The sequence below is a fragment of the Electrona antarctica genome, assembly GCF_951216825.1.
Source record: "Electrona antarctica genome assembly, chromosome: 16".
In the NCBI taxonomy this organism is placed as follows: Eukaryota; Metazoa; Chordata; class Actinopteri; order Myctophiformes; family Myctophidae; genus Electrona; species Electrona antarctica.
Window position 1 is genome coordinate 23311333 of NC_136797.1, and position 22911 is coordinate 23334243.

Sequence of the window (22911 nt, forward strand, 5' to 3'; positions counted from 1 at the left end):
AAAACCGAAGAACGACTGACATAGAAACATAGCTTTTTCAGAAAACTGTCAGGATGTAGAAGACATTTTTAGAATCTGATCTCGGGTCAAAATGGGTTAAACACTTCCCGGAGTCCCACAGGGCTCTGTAATGTGCCCCATCCCATGCTTTGGCTCTCTGTTAAGTCAACGGTTCCCAAATTGGAGGTCAGGACCTCCAAATGATTCGCCATTTACTGCCAGCATTGTTTCTCTCTGTGTCTCACCCCTGCTGCCGGATACAGTGGGGACTTTTATTTTGAAGACTAACAAAATTCAGCCCAAATTCAGCCCCAAAATTCAGGCTAAATTGCCTATAGCTAATTTGGCTCCCTCGTCCGAAGCGTTATTATATTGTAACCGCGAGGTAGCAACAATTTGGAAATGAGCCGCTAACATCCCGTTCTTTGATCAATCACCTCAATGCGACTGTGGCTCAGGAGGTAGAGCAGGTCGTCCATGGGTCGGCGGTTCGAATCCCGGCTCCTCCTGTCTACATGTCGAAGTGTCCTTGGGCAAGACACTGAACCCCAAATTGCTCCCGATGTGCTGGTTGGTACCTTGCATGGCTTCCGCCGCAATCGGTGTATGAATGGGTGAATGTAATGCACAATCTATGTAAAGCGCCTTGGATAAAGGCGCTATATAAATGCACCATTTACCAAGATCATGGTCATCACAGGAGTCTGCGGCCATCTTGGTCCAGGCACCATTGCCTGTTTATTGCTAGCCATAGCAACACCAAGCTAATCGGATGATAATTTCTGAGGCCTTTCTGAATTAATAGAAATAAAAAAATCACACCCGTGTGAAGTGAGTGGTGCAACTCCGTGTGGGGGTGGGGGGGAAGTTCCAGACTCACAAGAACGCACCCAGGGTGCCGGCCCGATTCCGGCGAGCCGCCTCGCGTCCGAAACGGTTGAGAAATGACAGTTACCGTGTGGTGGTCCCTGTACTGTACTGTACTGTACTGTACTGTAGTGGCACACCCGAAATTACCATTATATACAGTTAATATGTGCGTGTGTGTTTGTGTGTGTGTTAGGTTGCGCACAGGTGGTGAAAAACAACCATGCTGTTTTCGTGCTCAGACCCACCCACCCACCCACCCAGCCAGCCACCCACCCACCCACACACACAGAGAGCTCCGTAAACACCACTCAAAAATCACACCCGTGTGAAGTTAGGGGCGCTCTTATCATCGTACATCATCATGACATAAAATAGACACTAAAGGCCTATGACGTAGAGATTCTCGTCATTGGCACATATGGGTAAAGTACCAATCTACGAGAAATCTCGGCTTCGGCACAGAATGTGCAACATTGTTGTATCACTCAACAGTAAACAAACCAACGTACAGTACAAGTGTGTACACTACAGGGTATCTGCTCATTAAATACAGTATGTCAAAATTAACCAACAGACTGTTCGGTGGAAGATGGGCACCAGAGTCTCTCGAGACACTGAACATGCAAAGAAAATCCCCCCACCACACACACGCACACGCACATGCACATGCGCACACGCACACACTTGCAGTCGTGTAAATAAGCCCTACTTCAAATCAAATTAGTCAGAGTCTATTCTGGTTTGCCGCTGCTTTACTGGAGATGAAAAAAATGCATCTTAAAAAGATATTTGATAGTTACAGACTCTCCCAACATTGGAAGATTGTGGAGTTGTCTGCAGGGCTTTGAGAGATTAGTAGCGATGCCAGGGTTCATGTGGTTAACAAACAAAGCACAAGGACTTATCACATGGGATTGGTTGAGGCAGGCTAGGGTGACAGCAGCAGAGACAGCCCCAAACAACAAAGAAACGCGTCCAAGAAAAGAACAGACAAATCCAGCCTCGGATATTAGGGCATGGAGGGGACAAAACAGACAGCTTAGCCAGGCGTAGAGAGCGGGCTACACACAAACACAAGCCAAAACAGACGGTGACAACGGAACAGTGAAAGCAGGGTAGTAGAAAACACACAAACATGCGCGCTCGCACACACACACACACGCACACGCACAGTAAACACACCACACATAACTAATGAACACCGCTACTGAATAAGGCAAAACATTAATGGCAACAAAGAAACAAGGACACACCATACAGTGTTACTACAAAATAAAATAAGTAACCACATTAACTGCCAAAACTTAAACCATTAAAACCGGGAAAAGCATCTGTGTCATTTTAGATTTATAGCTAGCAACTTTGGATGTATAGAACACTGGTAAAAATATATATATGCCGATATATGCACGATACGAGCTTGTACACCGAGCTTGTACATTCTTTAGAAATGTTCTTCGATGGGTAAAAAACTAAAAGGGGGAAAAAAAGAGAAAAGACACAAATAGAGAAGGGTCTGGACAGAGACAGATCCTGACCGGTACATCACCCAATCAATGTAACTACCGGTAAGTACATGTACTCAACTTGTGAGTATCCAAGTTGGAGTGGAATTGGTATTTTTACTTAAAACGTAAGTAAAAAAGTACTTCCACGACTGATCAATGGCAAAGTCTGAACTAGTGACTCCGTAGACACGATCAGAGATCTCAGCCTAGCCATGATGAGTCTGGGGAAATCTAAATGCAATGTATGGTAACCTTGCATCTCCAGCCTTCCCACATGGTCGAAAAGTAGGCTATAGGCTAGCGTCGACAACAGAGAGAACCATTCTCCATTGTTCCCTCCTGATGCCGGTTCAACATGAAGGACCGCACTAAAGTCAATGCTTCTGTAATGCTGTCGTGTTTTTATTTATGAATTGTTTCCACCCAGTTTTCAGCCTCTGCATTGACTTTAGATGTCCCCAGATAATATATACGCCTATTAGTGTATAGGCTGAGATCTCTGATCTGCCTAGACTGAAAAAAATAATAATTGAGAACTGCTAGGGGGCATGTGAGAGAGAGGGAGATGGTGAGAGAGAGAGCGGGGCGTGGAGTTTCATACTTTGAAAGGTGAAGAAGAGTTGAAGAGTGTTGGACAGAAGAGCAGAGTGACAGTGGGAGGGGGAATGGCGAGAACAGACAGTAATACATTGTCTCTCGGCACAGCTCTGCTGTTTTGAGTTGACACTATTTGGACCGAGTTGTTTTGACACGTTGCCTTTGGGCTGGACGTGACCCCCCACCACCACCACCCCGAAACGCAGGAATAGAACTCTCAGCTGGGCTCTGCTCATTGGCACGGACGCACTGGGGACAATGTTCTTCCCCTCTCTGCTCCCCTCGCGACCCCAAACACACACCAGCTCTCACTTAATTACAAATGGAAAATAGATGGAAGCAGATGGCATTGCTATCGGCGTGTGTTTGTGCGCATGTTCACATGAGCGTGCGTGTGTGTTATTAGCCTTGTGTTATTTACTAGTCCATAAATCCATGCATATATGTGAGTCGCTACATGCACTTGTACACAAAACACAAAGCACCATGCAGAACCATCACATCTGTTTCACATTTTGTTTGTCTCACTGCACTGCCATGTAACCATGTGTCTACTGTAGTCTACTGTAGTCTACCATGTCTACCATGTGTCTACTGTAGTTGGTTATAGGATCAGGTGGTCCGCTCATCTTGATACGTGTTGAGTGGCCCACCCATCTGACCACTCAACGCGGTGGCCGATTTTCAGAGCGCGAAACATAATGAATGATGTATTATCGTGGAGGAAAAAAAACATACTGTTTTGGCAATTATAATCTTGTACAAAACATTTTCAGATGGCTGGTCCGCACGGCCAAATACATAATCAATCTGGGGGTCCTTGGCAGGAAAATGTTTTGAGAACCACTGAAGGCATTTTGTAGAATCGGCCTCGAGGTCTTCATAATTGTTTTCGTTGTCTTCTCCTTTCAAACGCCCCGATTGCCCCCCCCCCCCCTCCCCCTCCCCTGAACGCCACAGCCCTCTCTCTTTGAAGACCAGACGGCGTGGTGTTGTGCTGAACTCTGTACAAAGCCAATATTGGACTGATTACAAAGCGGACCGTTTGTCCAGGCAGCCTTCTGCTCTCAGCCTGTCTGTCTGTCTGTCTGTCTGTCCGTCCGTTGGCGTGGCACGTCGATGTGAGTTACAATCCACAGTGGTGGGAGTCGTGTTTGTGCGAGACGTGATTTAATTGAAATGGAGTTGATTTAATTGGTTTGGAGCGGTTTCTAAAAGGCCCGATTGATCACAGACGCCCTCCGCCATTCAGGAGGAGTCACGCGGGGGCGTCTGGCGGTCTGCTGGGTGACGGGGACTTTATGTGTCTCTGGCAGAGAGGTCAAAGGGCGGCGCTGCCTGGAGTCCGTCACACCAACTTCAAACACAAAACCCACGGCTGGAAAGTTACAAAGTAGGCCACACATTTACTCAAGTGCTCATGGACTTAAAGGACCACTTCACCACTTTTCAACCTATCTTCATGTAATAGGTCCTCACTAATAATCATGAAAAAATGGCACGATGTTTTTCTACTCAGTCTGTGTCTCATTGGACGGCTGTGGGCAGTTTAGAAACCGTCTTCCAGTGACATCATTAGGCAGATTTTTTTTTAAAACAAGAGTTTTTTACAAAAATATTTAGATTTTCATTATCGTGAGAACGATGGCTTCCATTTTCGCATTGCAACTTTTCAGGACAAGAAAGCCTGCAGTTTTTATTAGCTTGTATTCCCCATCGATGATGTCACTGGAAGACGGTTTCTGAACTGCCCACAGCCCTCCTATGAGACACAGACCGAGTAGAAAAAAATTGCACCACTTTTTTCATGATTATTAGTGAGGACCTATTATATGAAGATAGGTTGGAAAGTGGTGAAGTGGTCCTTTAAAGGAGCATTCAGTGATTTGTGTGATTTGGAAAACCTCCCCGGTCCGCCCGGTAACAAGATGTTACCGGGCGGTAATGCACGCACTACAGTGGGGGGGGGGGGGGGGGGGACAAGACAGGCCAACAGCACACACACCAAGGCCCGCCCCCGCTCGATCATGATTGGCGGAAGGCCCCTCTCTATCCTGATTGGGGGAAGGCTGGGCCACCTAGCCAAAAACGAAACCTAAGGTTTTTTTGACCCCCCCCCAGGGGTTAATTAACTGGGAACAAGGAGGAACTTCTTATATGGTCAGCACGCTCTATAGTAGGGAGGATTATCAAAAAAAAAAAAAAAAAAAGTGATATTTGAATAAGTGAAATCACTGAATATACATTTTAAGCACAACTTACTTTAGGTATACTTTTACTAATGTGGAGTATTCTCATGAGGCAAATATTGTACCTTTCACTGCGATGAGTTAATTGCAGATTTAGGTCATTAGCCACTTTAGCCCTATTTTATGCATTATACTACCTACAAAAATAGCTGATCAACAAGCTAATGTTGCTGCCTAAGGGCCGATTCATACTCCTATTTTAGAGCCGAATAAAAGTCGGTTCGGCTCTATAGAGCCTACAATGTGACGGGGGGGGGGGGGGACGGGGGGGGGGGGGGGCGGGTACCGTCCTAAAGTCGGCTCTTCGGTGCTACTGAAAATTTCTGACGAGCCGAAATCATTTCGGCACCACAGCGCCGAAACAGCGGTAACATAGGAGTATGAATCGGCCCTTAGTGGGTTTTGGTTTTGTTGTGTTGCCTTTGATGCTTCTTTGGTGTTATCTATGTTTAATCAATGAATGCAAAGTCAATGGGCATTAAGGGAGAGCAGATCACACTGCCTGTGGCTTCCGTGATGACACATGGCTCTGGAGATGTGTTCCCTCCTACTCGCTAGTCACTCATTGATTGGGTTCGAGGTTTTTACTGTCACATCATGCACTCGCGGCGCAGTTATATACGCCATTTTATGGCAGTCCTTAAACAACGAACAGCAGGCAGAGTAAATGCGACATAGTAATCGACGCAGACCAGACTAGACGACAATCATACTTAGAAGGCTGTCTCTTCAGCATAATTACACTCGGTTGTATAAGGGGCAATTTAGAACATGGCCTAAAAAAGTAATGCTGTAGTATAGTTTACTATTATTTCTTGATAGAATCATTGTAAGTTCTAGCTTGGCTCCAGCCTTGAATCGCTAGCCACGCCCATTAAGAATAATAAGAAATATGTTCTGGCGAAACGAAATGAGATTCGGACTGAGTGTCAGGCTATGTAAGTTCAGTTTAACGTGAAAAAGGTTGAATTAAGTAATAAGTGATTGAATTAGCATTAAATGACCAATTCTACAGTGCATTCACACACCGATAGCTGAGGACAAAAAATAAAGGAAAAAAGGGCTTTTTTTTATATGTTTGCCTATAATGCCAAAGATAGGGACACCAGGTTTAACCCATTTTGGGTGGGAACCCCTTTTGGTGTTTTAAACATTATGTTATAATTTAGCTATTGAAAAATAGCAGATCTACAAGCTCATAGCGCGCCACTCGGTGGCGCGCTATGAGCTTGTAGATCTGCTAACTTGTAGGTCTGCTATTTTTGAAAAATCGAAGAACGACGGACATAGAAACATAGCCTTTTCTGAAAACGTTCAGGATGTAGAAGACATTTTTTAGCTTGTAGGTCTGCTATTTTAGAAAAATCGTGAAAATATTTATTTCAGAAAACTGGAGGATTATTATTATTTTTATAAGCTACACCAGGCTTTTCTCGCGCGTTTACCCTAAATGTGCGGCCCGCGCGTGCGTTTTTTAAAATAGGACTGGACCTAAATTAAACGCACGCGCGGGGGTAAACACGCGCGTTTTGTGCGCGCAAAGCCTGGTGTAGCGTGGCCCTGAATGGGTTAAGGTAGCTAATGATATGAACGTGCGGTTGTTCATATCATAAAATGCACGTCAGATGCAGATGGACTGGCATAGAGTCCACACAACAACACGCTTTAGATCCTCTTCTGGATCACAGTATAGGCCTCCCATGAGGCACCACGAGGGCTCGCTAATGTACTTCAACTTCACACACAATTTACGCTCCAAAGCAAGGCAGCAGCCAAGTGTGCAACCTGTTAGCTATTACAGCCCACGCACTCACACACATATAGGCGGGGGAGGAAGAGAACTAAAAGTGGCAGCATATGTTTTAACCCATTTCTAAAAAAAATGTCTTCTACATCCTGACAGTTTTCTGAAAAAGCTGTGTTTCTATGTCAGTGGTTCTTCGGTTTTTCAAAAATAGCAGACCTACAAGCTCGTAGTGCGCCACTCGGTGGCGCGCTATGAGCTTGTAGATCTGCTATTTTTCAATAGCTAAAGCATAACATAATGCTAACACCAAAAGGGGTTCCCGCCCAAAATGCGTTAAAGACAGTTTGGATTTGTTTAAACGCGTGTCTTTGGAGTGCTATATGGTCCTTAGTTCAACTTCTTGGGGGGGGGGGGGGAAACAACAAAGTAAAATATCTTAAAAACTGGCTTCTTTAATCAGTGAATTTATATATACACCAATACCGAGCGACGGTAAACGGAGGTAAAAAACTAATTTAGTATACCGGTATATATCCATTACAGGCAGTGCTTCATAAGTGTCTCACCACCATATCTTGTCATAAACAAATACTAATAATTATCAGTGCAATGCCAAACAATAAAAGTGTTGAAATTAGAGGAGCGATCCGAGCACTCGGGAAATTACGGTCGTATACTTGCCCTGATGAGGACCAGTTGGTTGAAACCTTTTGTAACGAATAAAATACCTTGATTTTACGCCCTCGCCTCCATAATCTTTCCGAGTGCTCGGATCGCTTTTCGTTTTACAAATGATATACTTCCCGTTGATCCTAGAAGCACCAACCTACGTTTTTAACTCAAATCTCCATTCGGCACCTGGTCGATCTCTCTTTTGCTCAATAAAAGTGTTCATTCGGTCAGTGCAAGTGCTCGCAGCGAAACAAAAGCACAACGAACCCCCGCTCAATCATGTCGAATTCATGAATTTTCAATCATTTCAAAAATGTTGAAAAATATCTGGATCGTGTTCAGTATTCGTTGTACCACACAAAGTATACAAGTGCCGTATATATACTGTATATATGGCTCAAGTTATCTGGATTTTATTTGCCTCTACATCCTTTTGGTGTATACATATGTTGATTGACTGATTGAAATATTTATTAACAGTTTTAACAGAATTACAGTACATTTCAAGCACAAACTCAATACAAAGGCTGTTAACTGTGAGTGGACGACCCAATTAAGCATTACACTTTTACAATAGGGTCCACCATGTGGATCCTATTGTAAACAAGTGTAATGCTTTCAACACACACACACACACACACACACACACACACACACACACACACACACACACACACACACACACACACACACACACGTGTGCGCACGCACACGCACACACATGCATAAATAATGCTCGTGTGTGGATTGGGATCGGAGGGGTATAGATAGTATCAGTGCAGTGAATGTGCTTGATGCTGTGGAGTGGTGGTGGAGTCTTTTTGAAGTCCTCTTAACACAATCAGTGCCGGAAGTCCTTCGAAATAGAAGCTCTGGGGTGCCGGAACAACATGGCCGCTTTTACTCGGAAACCCATGACCCGGAAACAATCCACTAATTTTTTTTTTTACTTTACATAGCTAGCTTACATTGCGATCGTTTTAGTTTATACGATATATGATCCAAAAAGCGTTCATATTTTGCGGGAGAGACGGAAGAGGAGCAGAAATGAAGCGCCAGTATATCGATCCGTTCAACACCACGGAAGAGTCATTCTTTCCGCCGCACTAACGGCTAACTCAATGATAAGCTAACATGGGGACAGAGCGGAGCATACGGTAGCCGAAAGGCGAACTGACAAATAAAAAAATCTGAATATTCTTATCTCGCCCCGTATCATTGAGGATGCGCTAAGACGTCCTCACACGTCGGATGTACGCGTCGATTGGGACCCCTAGGACGTGCTGACACGTCGGATGGACGGAAACGGTTAATGTGCTGTAATGAGGCAGAGATGAGACGGTGCTTAATTAAACCCCGTCTCCCACTGTGCTGTTGTTTGTGTGCTCCAAAAACCCTGGATGTCTTTCACCCAGACGTACTGTCTAAACAAGCCCCTCTAATTGTCTAATCCTTATAACCTCAACCTAAAGTAATTTCTATAACAATTAAACGACCATTTCACTTGTGAGAATGAGGGTCTATACACAGGTTGAAGTATCCCTGGGCAAGACCACTTAACCCCTGACAGACCCCCCACCACCCCCTCCCTCCCTCCCTCCCTCCCTCCTCGCTCGGCACCATACTGTACATTGTCTTTCCTCACTTATTTCTCACACTCTACTATACTTCTTGTTGTGCTTGGCACCTCAAAAGTACACACGCGAAACACACACGTTTGTTGCAGTGTGCTATTAGAAGCAGGTCAAGTATCGACGTGTCCATGTCAGAGAGGGCTCAGCTTTTCTCCACGACGATCCCCAACATACTGAACTCTATAGCAGGTTGTATAGGTAATCTTTGGCACTGGTGCCAACGTTGGCACAAAGGAGGGTGATCACTGGCACACTGGCATAAGTGTGAGAGAGAATATTTAAAGATGGAGTGCCACAATGTTTGTATTTTTCCAGTTTTCCATGTGTCTATGAGGTGACAGTACTTCATTAGACACCCTGGAGTCGTTTTTATGTGCAATGATGTATTCCCTTTGTATTTAGGGTTTCTTCCTGGAGGCTGAACCCTTGACAGTCAAACAGGCCAATGAAAAAAACAGTAATATACTGACATCACATTATCAGCCCCTCCCCTGACCCCTCCCCCTTTATCATACAACTACAGCTGTGGGTGCGGCTTCAGTTCAGGTGGATCACCACCCATCACCACCCACCAGGCAAACCAGGCATAATAACATAAAAACGAAATTTTAACAAATACTGTACACTTTTTTGAAAAACTTCTTCCTCCTTATATAACAATAAGACCTGATGATCATGTTTTAAGGTGGAAAGAAATCATGGCACTTCATCTTTAAAAATATTATTAATAATAATAAAATAAATAAATGTAGTCAAATAAATAGTCCCTCACATTTGTATGCAAATGTCATCCTGCACATAATTCTACGTTCATTAAAACACTGAACTCTGACTGGAGACAGAGTCTGGGAGATATAAGTGAGGTTATTGCTCTGAGTCTAATGATCATTATAACGATGTGAAAGAAAAAACAAGGGAAAAGGTTATAGTCGGACAATCAAAATGTGTTGAAGTGTTTCGATGTGGCGTCATTAAAATTAATGTTGACAATGACACGACGGTGACGACACACTGACTATCTAGAACAGGGGTTCTCAACGTTTTTGGCCGGGGCCCCCCGGAAATGCTTTGGCAATGACTCGGGACCCCCTCCCGACCCCCAATATAAATTGACTGACAATACACCATAAATAAATACTGAAACCAGATATAATCATTAGGGAAGGTGCATGTACTATGTGTACTATATGTAAACTCTTCATTTCCATTTTCTAGCCATTCAGTTGAAATTTATTTGGGAACCCCCCAAAATAATTTGGCGACCCCCCCTGATCTAGAAAATAAAAACATGGCACTTCATTTCCAAAGGGTTGCGGACCCCTGCTCTATAGCTGTCTCTGCGCTCTCTTGCCAGATAAGTTCAACATACTGAACTCTCTAGTTCTCTCTGCTCTCTCTTCCCAACATACTGAACTATCTAGTTGTCTTTGCTCTCTCTTCCCAACATACTGAACTGTTTAGTTGTCTCTGCTCTCTCTCCTCTCGCCAGATAAGTTCCTGGGCAACCGTCTCCACAGCTATGGTCAGCTGCTGTCCGTCAGCTTCACGGCGGAGACCACGGAGTTGCTGCCCGACCACGTCACCGTGTTCCTGGAGGGCCCCGGAGGACGCACGCTGTCCGCCAGCCTCTCACCTGAGCCAGCGCTGCACCGCCACACGGCCACCGTTCCCCATCACGTCTTCTCCATCAGGTACACCACCTGCTGCTAGCGTTGTGTGTGTGTGTGTGTGTGTGTGTGTGTGTGTGTGTGTGTGTGTGTGTGTGTGTGTGTGTGTGTGTGTGTGTGTGTGTGTGTGTGTGTGTGTGTGTGTGTGTGTGTGTGTGTGTGTGTGTGTGTGTGTGTGTGTGTGTGTGTGTGTGTGTGTGTGTGTGTGTGTGTGTGTGTGTGTGTGTGTGTGTGTGTGGTGACTCTGTACTAAGTATTGCTATACTTTGTCCCCACAAGTATAGTAAACGTATCTACAAGTTCACAACGTGACGATGTAGATCGGCTAGTTGAGCTATGCAAAAGTGTTTTTCAAAATAGGAAAAAAAAGACGAAGTTTAGGGATGAGTGGTTTAGCATAATGGAGCCCCTTGTACTGTATGTTGGACCGGGTTGGTACGGTAGATGTAAGGGCACAAAAATAATAATAATAATAAAATAATAGTGTGTATGTGTGTGTGTGTGTGTATATATATATATGTGCGTACGTGCAGAGGGGGGGGGGGGGGGGGGGGGGCCCAATACGAGCTTATGTGGGGGCCAATAAGGGCTTGTGGGGGGCCAATAAGGGCTTATATGGGGGGGCAATAAGGGCTTGTGTGGGGGGAAAACAAGGGCTTGTGTGGGGGGAAAACAAGGGCTTGTGTGGGGGACCAATAAGGGCTTATGTGGGGGGGCAATAAGGGCTTGTGGGGGGAAAACAAGGGCTTGTGTGGGGGACCAATAAGGGCTTATGTGGGGGGAAAATACGGGCTTGTGTGGGGGGCCAATAAGGGCTTGTGTGGGGGGCCAATAAGGGCTTATGTGGGGGCCAAAAAGGGCATATGTGGGGGGCAAATAAGGGCTTGTGTGGGGGGCCAATAAGGGCTTGTGTGGGGGGCAATAAGGGCTTGTGTGGGGGGCAAATAAGGGCTTGTGTGGGGGGAAAATAAGGGCTTGTGTGGGGGGCAAATAAGGGCTTATGTGGGAGGCCAATAAGGGCTTGTGTGGGGGGCAAATAAGGGCTTGTGTGGGGGACCAATAAGGGCTTGTGTGGGGGGCAAATAAGGGCTTGTGTGGGGGACCAATAAGGGCTTGTGTGGGGGGCCAATAAGTGCCATTGGCCCTTCAAGCCGAACATTTGACAAGTAATGATAAATGCCACTATCATAATGAATTATCTTTTAATCTGCCATCAGTCTGTTTTAGTTTCAGACTAATGACAACATATTTCTTATTTTACTGTCCAATGACATGAAATGGCACAAGGGAAGGACTCCACAAAAAGACCACCCCCAAAAATCGGCGCGCGCGCCCACACATGTGCCCTTTTTTGGAGTTTGAGCCCCTGCCCCCCTAGTGCTCTCTGCACGGCCCTGGTGCGTGCGTGCGTGTGCGTGCGTGCGTGCGTGCGTGCGTGCGTGCGTGCGTGCGTGCGTGCGTGCGTGCGTGCGTGCGTTGCACATTGCACAAATTCTCGTTAGACGTGCAAACATGCTTTTGTTTTCTCGTGACTTGATTACTGCAATTACTGGCCTGCCAATGAAAACTGACAGACATAATTGTTTTGTAAGGTTTGAATAAATATTTGAAGTTTTTCAAAAAAAAACTTGGGTTAAGGTCAAAAAGTAAGTATGCCATGGCAAAAGTGCCATTTATAAAACCGTACCGTACCACTATACTCCTCACAAGAATACCAATACAAACGCATGGTGTATGGGCGCGGCCGAAACGGAGGATTATCTAGCTTTGTGATGACGAGCGAGGATCTCTTCCTGGGAGAGAGGGCCATTTAATGATGGGGCCCTGTGGTCCCGTGGGGCTCCTGGGCACTTAGCAGGGGGGTGGGGGGACGGCGGGGTGGCGTTCACCCATAGGCCCGCGGTACGAGAGGGAACTCATTACCGGCGTTCAGTCACCAGACAGGACAGTCAGCATGCTAGGGCTGCTAGCCCATTTAGACCTGAGGACGCATCTGTGTCACCTTTATAGCTTTTTAACCACTTTAACCCTTATTTTTTCAAACTTTAGCTGTTGAAAAATAGCAGATCTACAAGTTCGTATGAGCTTGTAGATCTGCTATTTTTTAGAAAAATCGTGAAAATGTGTGCAAATCTTTGGATATATATATTCTTTCACAACAAACGTTTTTTTATCTTTGCTTCTGGGGGCTCCCTGGAACAACGTATTATTTTCAGATTCGGGTCGCGGTACAAGTACATATAATTTTGGGTGTCCTTGATATGAAAAAGTTTGAGAACCACTGATACAATCATAGGATTTTAAGAAAACTGTCATGATTTAGAAGACATTTTGTAGAATCTGCTCTCGGGTCTTAATAGGCTAGAAAAACCACAAGGGGCACCTCCTTTTTCCTCATAACTACATTCACACACGGAATCGACCGGCGCTCCCCTGACACTGCTGCTGTTTTCCAGTGGCGGAAAGTAACCAAGTACATTTACTCAAGACAAGTACTGTACATGTACTGTATGTACAATGTTGAGGTATTTGCACTTTACTGGAGTATTTACAGTCTCCAATATTTTTGCTTCTACTCCTCCACGACATCTCGCATCTGCTTGTAGATCTGCTATTTTCGAAATATTTGTATACATTCGAAAACTTGAAATGGGACATTCTGCATAGTGAATACTTTATATTTTGGGTACTTTAAGTACATTTTGATGCCAATACTTTTGTACTTTTACTCAAGTACATTTTGAATTCCGGACTTTTACCTGTAACAGAGTCGTTGACTCGTTCTACATTGCAGTATTGAAACTTTTACTTAATGTAAAACATTTAAAAAAAATCACACTCGTGATAATCATTGGTTGCATTCATACACTCTTACACGTTTATCACAAATGGACAAAATAACACTTTATATGTTCTGTATATTGTTTGTTTTCTGCATTTCATGTTAAGTGTCATAACAGTTTGATATTATAGTACATTATAGCCTATACGTGTTCTGCCGGATTATAAATTGATTGCTTAATTGATATAAAGGTAAGGAAAAAGGGAGATTGGGGTTGATTTAATCATTATCCCAATAATGATATTAACCCATTTAGACCCGAGTTAAAAAACATTCACTTTGAAAGAACATATATTCAAATATTTGCGCCACATTTTTACGATTTTTCAAAAATAGCAGACCTACAAGCTCGTAGCGCGCCACTCGGTGGCGCGCTATGAGCTTGTAGATCTGCTATTTTTCAATAGCTAAATTATAACATAATGTTTAAAACACCAAAAGGGGTTCCCGCCCCAAAATAGGTTAACCTTTTTTACAGCCAAGCAGATCGTTTTTCAGCGTCACCACTTTGGGTACTATTTCAATAGTCGTGGCGGAGACTGATTCAGACAATCGCTAAACGGTTTAATGTAACACTCTTTACGAATGAGAAATGTGTAGAGAATGTTGTGAGAATTTGTAGAGAATGTTCAAAGTAAATGGTAAAATGGTAAATGGTGCATTTATATAGCGCCTTTATCCAAGGCGCTTTACATAGATTGTGCATTACATTCACCCATTCACACACACATTCATACACCGATTGCGCTGGAAGCCATGCAAGGTACCAACCAGCACATCGGGAGCAATTTGGGGTTCAGTGTCTTGCCCAAGGACACTTCGACATGTAGACAGGAGGAGCCGGGATTCAAACCGCCGACCCATGGATCATTGGACGACCTGCTCTACCTCTTGAGCCACAGTCGCCGGGATGCAGTCTCCTTACAAGTCCATATGGTTACATCTCTGCATCTTCCGGGTGAAATTAAGCCATTTTGGGGCGGGAACCCCTTTTGGTGTTTTAAACATTATGTTATAATTTAGCTATTGAAAAATAGCAGATCTACAAGCTCATAGCGCGCCACCGAGTGGCGCGCTACGAGCTTGTATAGGTCTGCTATTTTTCAAAAATCGTGAAAATATTTATTTCAGAAAACTGGAGGATTTAGAAGACATTTTTTTTTAAATTTTGACGTCGGCCTAAATGGGTTAATACTGGAGATTGCATATGACATCTCAAGTCAAGCCAAGCCAGAGAGATATATTCCAGAGAGAGAGACACACACACACACACACACACACACACACACACACACACACACACACACACACACACACACCGAGAGAGCGAGAGAGAGGTGTTGATATCGAGTCAAAGAAGTGGCTATTCCTAGAATGCTGGTGTTCTGTACCTGCCACATCTACATGACAGCTAAAGGCATGAGGCAGCCAGCTAATCACTGCAGTCTGCATCCCGGCGTTCTGCAGGGACAGTGACAGTCACACACTGAGCAGATGAGCCGTACATCTGGGCAACCGCCACCAGCGTGCCTTCATCCTCCCCCCCCCCCCCCCCCCCTCCCCTCCCACGCCGCAGGAGTCGGCAAGGAAAGCGATGAAAGCCACGCATGCACGTGCACAACGCTGCCATGATACATGACAAGCAGCGGAAAGAGGAGGAGAGGGATCTTGGGACTCTTTTTTTTTTCTTTTTCGGTGTAGATAAAAGTCTACAGATATGACAACGAGAATGCAGATCACACGTGTAACACGAACACGAGGAAAGAAAGAAGAGTTCCTTTTATTGAGCCGGTGGGGGGAATTCAGTTCCAGCTTCACCCGATTGATGGCCATGTTGAGCATGCGAGCTATAGGGGAAGCAGTCGGTGTCTTTTTCTCAGGGACACGCTGACGTATAGAGCGAACATAGAGTGCATAGGCTGACCTTCTCATTCCCAGGCAGCATGTAAAAGGCATGGGCGTACATGTATGGTGCCGGGGAGAACAACCTCGCTCTCAATGTCAACAAGACAAAGGAGCTGCGTTGGTGGACCTCCGGAGGCCTGCGGGGAGACGTCGACGACAGAGCGGCGGGTCAAAGATTTAAAGTTCTTTTGGAGTGCACGTCTCTCTCTCTCTGAGGACCACAAATGGGCCACACATACGCACACACACCACGCGCGTGGTTAAAAGGGCTCAGCAGTGCCTCTACTTTCTCTGTTGCCTGGATAAATTCGGGGTAAAGCCCACCCACCGTATCCTCCTAGGTGGCATTCGACTGCATCAGGCAGCGCCACCCTGAGGTAGAGCTGCGTCATGCAGCGCCACGGTATACGGGGCGCTGCAGCGGGGCCACCCTCGACCGCCAAAGCGATCTGCAAGCTCACAATGCGTCGTATCGCGACGCATTGTGCGCTTGTAGATCGGCTATATTCAAAATGGCCGAAATGTACATGTGTTTAATGTGGTTAATGTATGTTTTGTAATAATAATCAAAATCTACAAAGTAACTATTAGTAACTAAAGTTTTCAAATCCATGTAGTGGAGTAAAAAATAAAATATTTGCCTCTGAAATGTAGTGGAAGTAGAAGTAAAAGTACTGGCAACTGGAAATACTCGAGTAAGTACAAATACCTCAAAATTGTTACTTGAGTAAATGTAATTCACTGTATACACCGCTGGGGACCGCAGTACATGGAGAGACGCTGTGGAGCCGACCGAGGCTGAGCCAATCATCGAGGACATTATTCACCCTCGTCCACACAGCCGGCAATCTGGTTCTCACCGCTGCAGCTGTGTGACCAGACAAAGTGACACCGGCCTGTCAGAATCCATAGCGGCAGACATCTCTGCACATCGTTCACGTGAGACTGTTGAGCTGCTGCTGAGCCCCCCCCCCCCCCCCCCCCCCCCCCCGGCCTGTCGCCATGTAGCTTTGGCACATGGAATGGTGATTTTTTAGTGGTGCAACCACTCCAAGGAACAGCAATGTCCGTGTCCGTGTGACACCTATGTGACTCGTGTTAACCTATGTATGTGTGTGACTCATGTGTGACTCATGAGTACCAGTAGGGGCGCTGTCGATCCAGAAACAGAGAGAGAGAAATAGTGCTGCACTGTTGCCTGCTAATGAGAGAGAGAGGGGGGGGTGTAAGGGGGGGAGTTGCACCACTCAGTTCATACGGGTGTGATTTTTTTTATTATTACTGCTGTTACTGTATTATCCCATTTTGACCTGAGATCAGATTCTAAAAATGTCTTCTACATCCTGACAGTTTTCTGAAAAAGCTATGTTTCTATGTCAGTGGTTCTTCGATTTTTCAAAAATAGCAGACCTGCCACTTGGTGGCGCGCTACGAGCTTGTAGATCTGCTATTTTTCAATAGCTAAAGCATAACATCATGCTAACACCAATAGGGGTTCCCGCCCCAAAATGGGTTATGCTGGATATGTTTTCCACCTACATAAGAAGCATTTTGATGGCACCTATCCATTGCAAGTATTTTTTTTTGGGCTTGTAGATCGTTTATTTTATACCATTGTACAATAAAGTATAATGCAACAATCAGACTAATCGATTTAAGTCGATTATTAAAAAAAATACTTCGTGTTGATTTGTTCATGATGATCTTGATTATTTGATTATAGGCTACATGAGCAACATTTTGTCAGTTATTGGCTCTAAATGATGGTTTTGTATGCGTACTGTATGTCAGGGGTCTTGATTGATTGATTGAAGTGTTTATTAACAGTTTGGAGAATTACAGTACATTTCAAGCACAACTCGATACAAAACTGAGGACGACACCATAAAGCATTACACTCGTTTACAATAGGGTCCACCATGTTCAATTAATCATGAAGGAGTCAAAGGATTTGCATGTCTTAATGACTGTTGGTAGGGCGTTCCACATTTTGGTGGCATAGGAGCGAAAAATAATTCAGTCCCTTGTTTGTGCCGAATCTGGGTTGCACATGGTTAGTTGAACTCCCTCTGGTGTTGTGGGTGTGGACTTTTTTGACATTAAGGAAGTATTTAGACAGGTACATGGGTATCTTGGTGGTGTATCGAATCTTGTGGACCAGACCCATTGCAAGATGCTGTACTCTGTCGTCAACCAGCTAAGCCAGATTCCAGCTTGTCAAAGTGGGCAGGGGTGAGGTGGGTTCGGGGAGTGAGGCCAAGTAGTAGCCTGACCAGTTTGTTTTGGGAAGTCTGGAGCCTTAATAAAGACTAAAGAAGCGCTAGTTTCTTTATTTAGTAACGCTCCTCTCAACTGGCCGGTCTCAATCATAACATTACGTTACATAACTGTCATATGATTGCTTGAACCCAGATACAGACAGGAGACAGACAAGTTGGAGTCTTTAGAATATAGATTTATTATACTTCTGACATGAGGAGCAGAGCTGAGTGAGCAGAGGCAGGTGAGGCAGGCAAGCGTCCAGTTCCAGGGTGGTTCAAGGTCACTGTGAAGACAGGAGAATAGATGTAAGTATAACAGAATAGCACACTGAGATAGAATGATGCTGCTAGCCCGGGTAGAACAGGACTGACTAGGTCCAACAGAGACGGATGATCTGGCAGGGCGTGAAGGGTTGAACCTGGCTTTATAGTTGAGCTGATTGGTTGCCTCCGCCTCCTCTCCAGCACCTCTGTCTGCACTCCTATAATTAGAGGATAGGTTAGAAAGAAGGGGAGGAAGACCGGGTAGGTGTGGCAGACGTGACAATAACATTGGGATTTATGTTACCTGCTTCCTGTTACCTGTTTCCTGGTCATGTGACCTGAGTAACCAATACACATGACAGCAGCGTGTGTGGCAGCCAATCAGGACTATAGGTCCTCAGTATGACTCATGTATGACTAGGTCTTCTACATTTCATGAGCTGTTGTTAGTCAGGTTTCACCTGACAACAAGTATTCGTTACTGTGCTACTACTATAACACATTCTGGGCGGGAACCCCTTTTGGTGTTTTAAATAAGCATTATGTAATACTTTAGCTATTGAAAAATAGCAGATCTACAAGCTCATAGCGCGCCACCGATGTCAGGCCTAAATGGGATAACACATTCAGAAAAGAATCAAACAAAGGTTGAGAACCCCTGTACTACCTCGCAACGCGTCTTGGTGCGTGGTGTGACTGTGGCGCACACACACACACACACACACACACACACACACACACACACTAATTGCCAGTCTTTTTTCCTCACACAAACATCTATATTTGGGAGCCTGTGCTAAGAAACAGTGTGAAAGGATTTTAATTGCTTCTGCCAAAGCCTCTCTCTCCATGGTGGATGTCCAACCTCACCAGATGAATCACAATAAGATGTTGATGGGCTTGCTCTGTGTGTGTGTGCGTGCGTCTGCCTGCCTGTGTGGCGTGCGTGCATTCGTGCGTGCTTGCATTGATATACTCATGAGGGCCACAATGTCCCCACACAAGTATAGCCGAATTTGAAGAATGGACAATTTTGTCCATGGTCCACTACAAGGCAAATGGTGGTTTATATCATGTATTTTAGACTGAAGCTTATGATTAGGAACATGTTGGGGGTTAGGGTTTATAATTAGGGGTTGCAAGGGGGTCTATTAGTTGTGCAGCGATGTACTTTACCTCAACAAAACAATTGCCAGTATACAAGTTAGCAACGCGTCGACACCGCGACGCGGTGTGAACCCACTTTCAGCTAAGCTGTGCTATGTGGAAAGGATGGACACCCGCACACCGCCACTTGCATGGTTCAGAGCATTTTTATTTTTTTTATCAAAGTTTCTTTATTCATTTTTCAAGTCACATGAGTCCAAAATAGCACACATTTTTCTTGAACTTTTTTTTTTACCCCTCCCTCCCCCCCAGAGTATCTTGTACCATTAACAATGAAATAAAAGGCACATACAAATGGTTGTAAATGGCTTTTTAAAGCACCAGTGTACCCTCTTGTGGAGTAGCGAATCTCAGAGCATTTATTTAAGAATAAGAAGCAACGTTTCGGTCTTGCGACCTTCCTCAGGCCGCAGGAAGGTCGCCTGAGGAAGGTCGCAAGACCGAAACGTTGCTTCTTATTCTTAACTAAATGCTCTGAACCCAGCAAGTGGCGGTGTGCGGGTGTCCCTCCTTTCCACATTGTATATGCCTCGTCGTCGTCCTCCACAGACGCGTGCGCGCGCGTGCGGACGATGGTGTGTGGGTGGCCACATGAATGCATGTTACGCGATGACATAAATCGTGCCGTCATTTTGAAGCACTTGTCACTGCGGTTCGACACCAGTGAGTGGTGTCACACCACACACTAAAACGGTGTGTGCACTTTTGAGGTGTTTCCAAGTGCTTGTCAAATACATTTAGAGAAGCATAAATCCATGGGCAGAAGCACATTCATGGACCTGCACAGTTATATATCCTGTGAAACACTTGCACATTGTCACTGAGAAACCATGTATCTCCACATGTGGATGTTGCTTCATAAATTAATGCTCCAATTTATAATTTTGAAAGTTGCTAAAAAAACTCTAAACAGTTATCGAAAAATAAAAAGTACATAAAAGCATGCCCAAAATTGGCACGCTGTGGTTTTAAAAAGAGAGAAAACCCGCACACTCATATGCTCCAAAAGATAGGTTTATTGACGACGTTTCGAGCCAAGGCTCTTCATCTGGTCAAACTCAAGTTGTCAGTGATTTTAATAAATATTCAAAGTATCAACAACTTTACATAACTGGATTATTATTATTATTATTTAAACATGGTTTTGGACTTACAAGGTTTCTGCCTGACAACTACCATTATGCTATCTATCATTGACTGTGTGTTCACACCTGGTGCAAATTAAGACACTCTCTGTCTCGTGTGTGGTCAGTCTATATACCAGTGGTGGAAAGTAACTAAGTACATTTACTTAAGTAATGTACAATTTTGAGGTATTTGTACTTTACTTGATTATTTCCAATTTCCAATACTTTTACTTCTACTCCACTCCACATTGTGAGCTTGTAGATCTGCTATTTTCGAAAAGATTGTTATACATTTGAAAACTTGAAATGGGACATTCTGCACAATGATTACTTTTACTTTTGGTACTTTTAAGTACATGTTGATACTTTTGTACTATATTTCTATATTGCAATAATGGTTTTGTACTATATTTCTATATTGCAATAATGGTTTTGTACTATATTTCTATATTGCAATAATGGTACTTTTACTTAAGTAAAATATGTCTTTTCTCACCACTGGTTCATCTGCACTGGGGCTGCGTACACACCTAAAGAACAAATGTTCGGTCCGTGTGCGATGCCTGATTGCTATTTGATTGCTGCTCCAATTCATTTTCAATGGGAGTCACGTCGTTTGATCGGACAAACCTGTCCGATGTGGGGGCGGAGGGCACAACAAACACATCGGACACCTTGTAGTCAAAACAGCCAACGAACAGGGTGGGACTTCAGATCGGACAGAAGGGTGGTTTTTAACCGCCAACTAATAGGAGAGAACTTCCGTTCTTGACAGCACTGGGTGGGGTTTAGGCTGTAGTCTTCTGAGTTACGTGACACAGACTATTATATCGCTTGTTTGTATGTCTTCTTTTGGCTACGGCCATGCGTAACTTGGAGAGTCCAAGTTGCGCACGGCTGTCTCCAGTGAGTGAGTCCAGTCTGGTACTAAGTTCTATTCTATATACAGAAATACAGGACGATAGCCAAAATAGCCGTCGGGCCTCGGCAGTTGTGAGGCTGCATTAATAATTAGTTCTAAAATGTCTTTTTTACGGGGATCACTATTGATTTTAATAGTAGACGCATATATGTCTATGAGTAGCCTAGAGTAGAAATGTAATGGCAGCGTACGAGGTTCACATGCGCAAATATAACAGTTATCGACACGAATGGTACTTACGGTATGGTACACGATGTAAGCTTGTAGATCTGTTTATTTTAAGCATGCGCCACCGCCACCACGCAAAGTTATGACGCGCGCACATGTGGGGGGAGAGACCCGATATATTTTATAGCTCTATGGGAGAGACGCAGACAGAGAAATATTTAAAATCATCCTGTCTCGCTCTAGCACACGGCCGCACGCATAAAGAGCCAATGGAGCAAATGTTAAATAAGCTACACAGGTGGTCCTAAATGATTAATTGATTACATCACTATAGCAAAAGACGTGATATAGGTCAACTGCAGCGGAGCTGTTCTGACTTGAAGCTTAACTGACCAGCACGGCTTCAAGTTTAAACCATAAGATGACATGGAAATGCCCGTCGATTTGATGCGCAGAAATAACATAGACCTATATCGAATCAGGTTAAGGTGCACACATGGAAGAAAAGTCCTTTTTATCGGGATTCGGGGATACTTTGTTGTAGGCTATACGTCTCCGGTGAATTGTATGCACCAGCAGCAAGCACATTATTGTTCAAACACCTGCTCCTCTGTTCATCTGTTGTCTTATTTGGCTAATAAAATAATTATTAAGAATTAATGCAATTTCAAGTTGTTCTCTTCTCTCTGTGTGACTGAAGGTTGCGCCCAAAAATTGTAGACAGTGATTTCCCGCACCCCCTCATGACTCATGTTATTTTTCCCTCCGTCGTAAAATGACCTTTTCTTTTTTCACTATTTGGTTCGCTTAACATGTCCACGTGTCTTTTGTTTACATATTTGGTACGCTTTACAAAGTCCAGTGTGAACACCAAACGGACCAAAATCAAAATGCAAATATTTGGTCCTTGGTCCTTGATCCGGACCTTCTAAGTGAACTTTGAGTGTGAAAAACGGCCTCGACAAACTACCGCTAGCTGCTGCTGCAGTCAAGAAAACTACACTGAACATATGTGCATCTATTTCCGCGTATCGTAGCACCGCCCAAATCGCGCAAAGCATTGTGGGACATGGAGGCGTCAAATCATAAAAATGTAATCAGTGGTCGGTCGGACAGATCAATGTGTCCGACAGGTGTGTACGAAGCCTGGGAGTGCACGGTCTTCAGACTTTGACACGCGTTGGTGTATTTTAACCCATTAAAGGTAGTGTAAGTGATTTTCTTTGGTTAGTCAAAATATGACCTGTCAAATATGACCCCCCCCCCCCCCCCCCCCCCCCCCAGTCAAAAACCTCTGTTTTAAATAGACAC

General features: G+C 44.5%; 1 protein-coding gene across 1 annotated transcript in view; it reads left to right on the plus strand.

The window, feature by feature from the left end:
* Positions 1-22911, plus strand: part of lamc3 (laminin, gamma 3) — a gene marked incomplete at its 5' end in the record, with an annotated part of 260453 nt that overhangs the window by 144204 nt on the left and 93338 nt on the right. Inside the window, 1 exon segment of the mRNA XM_079525276.1 lies at positions 10767-10968. Coding sequence (XP_079381402.1) covers positions 10767-10968 — 202 coding nt within the window.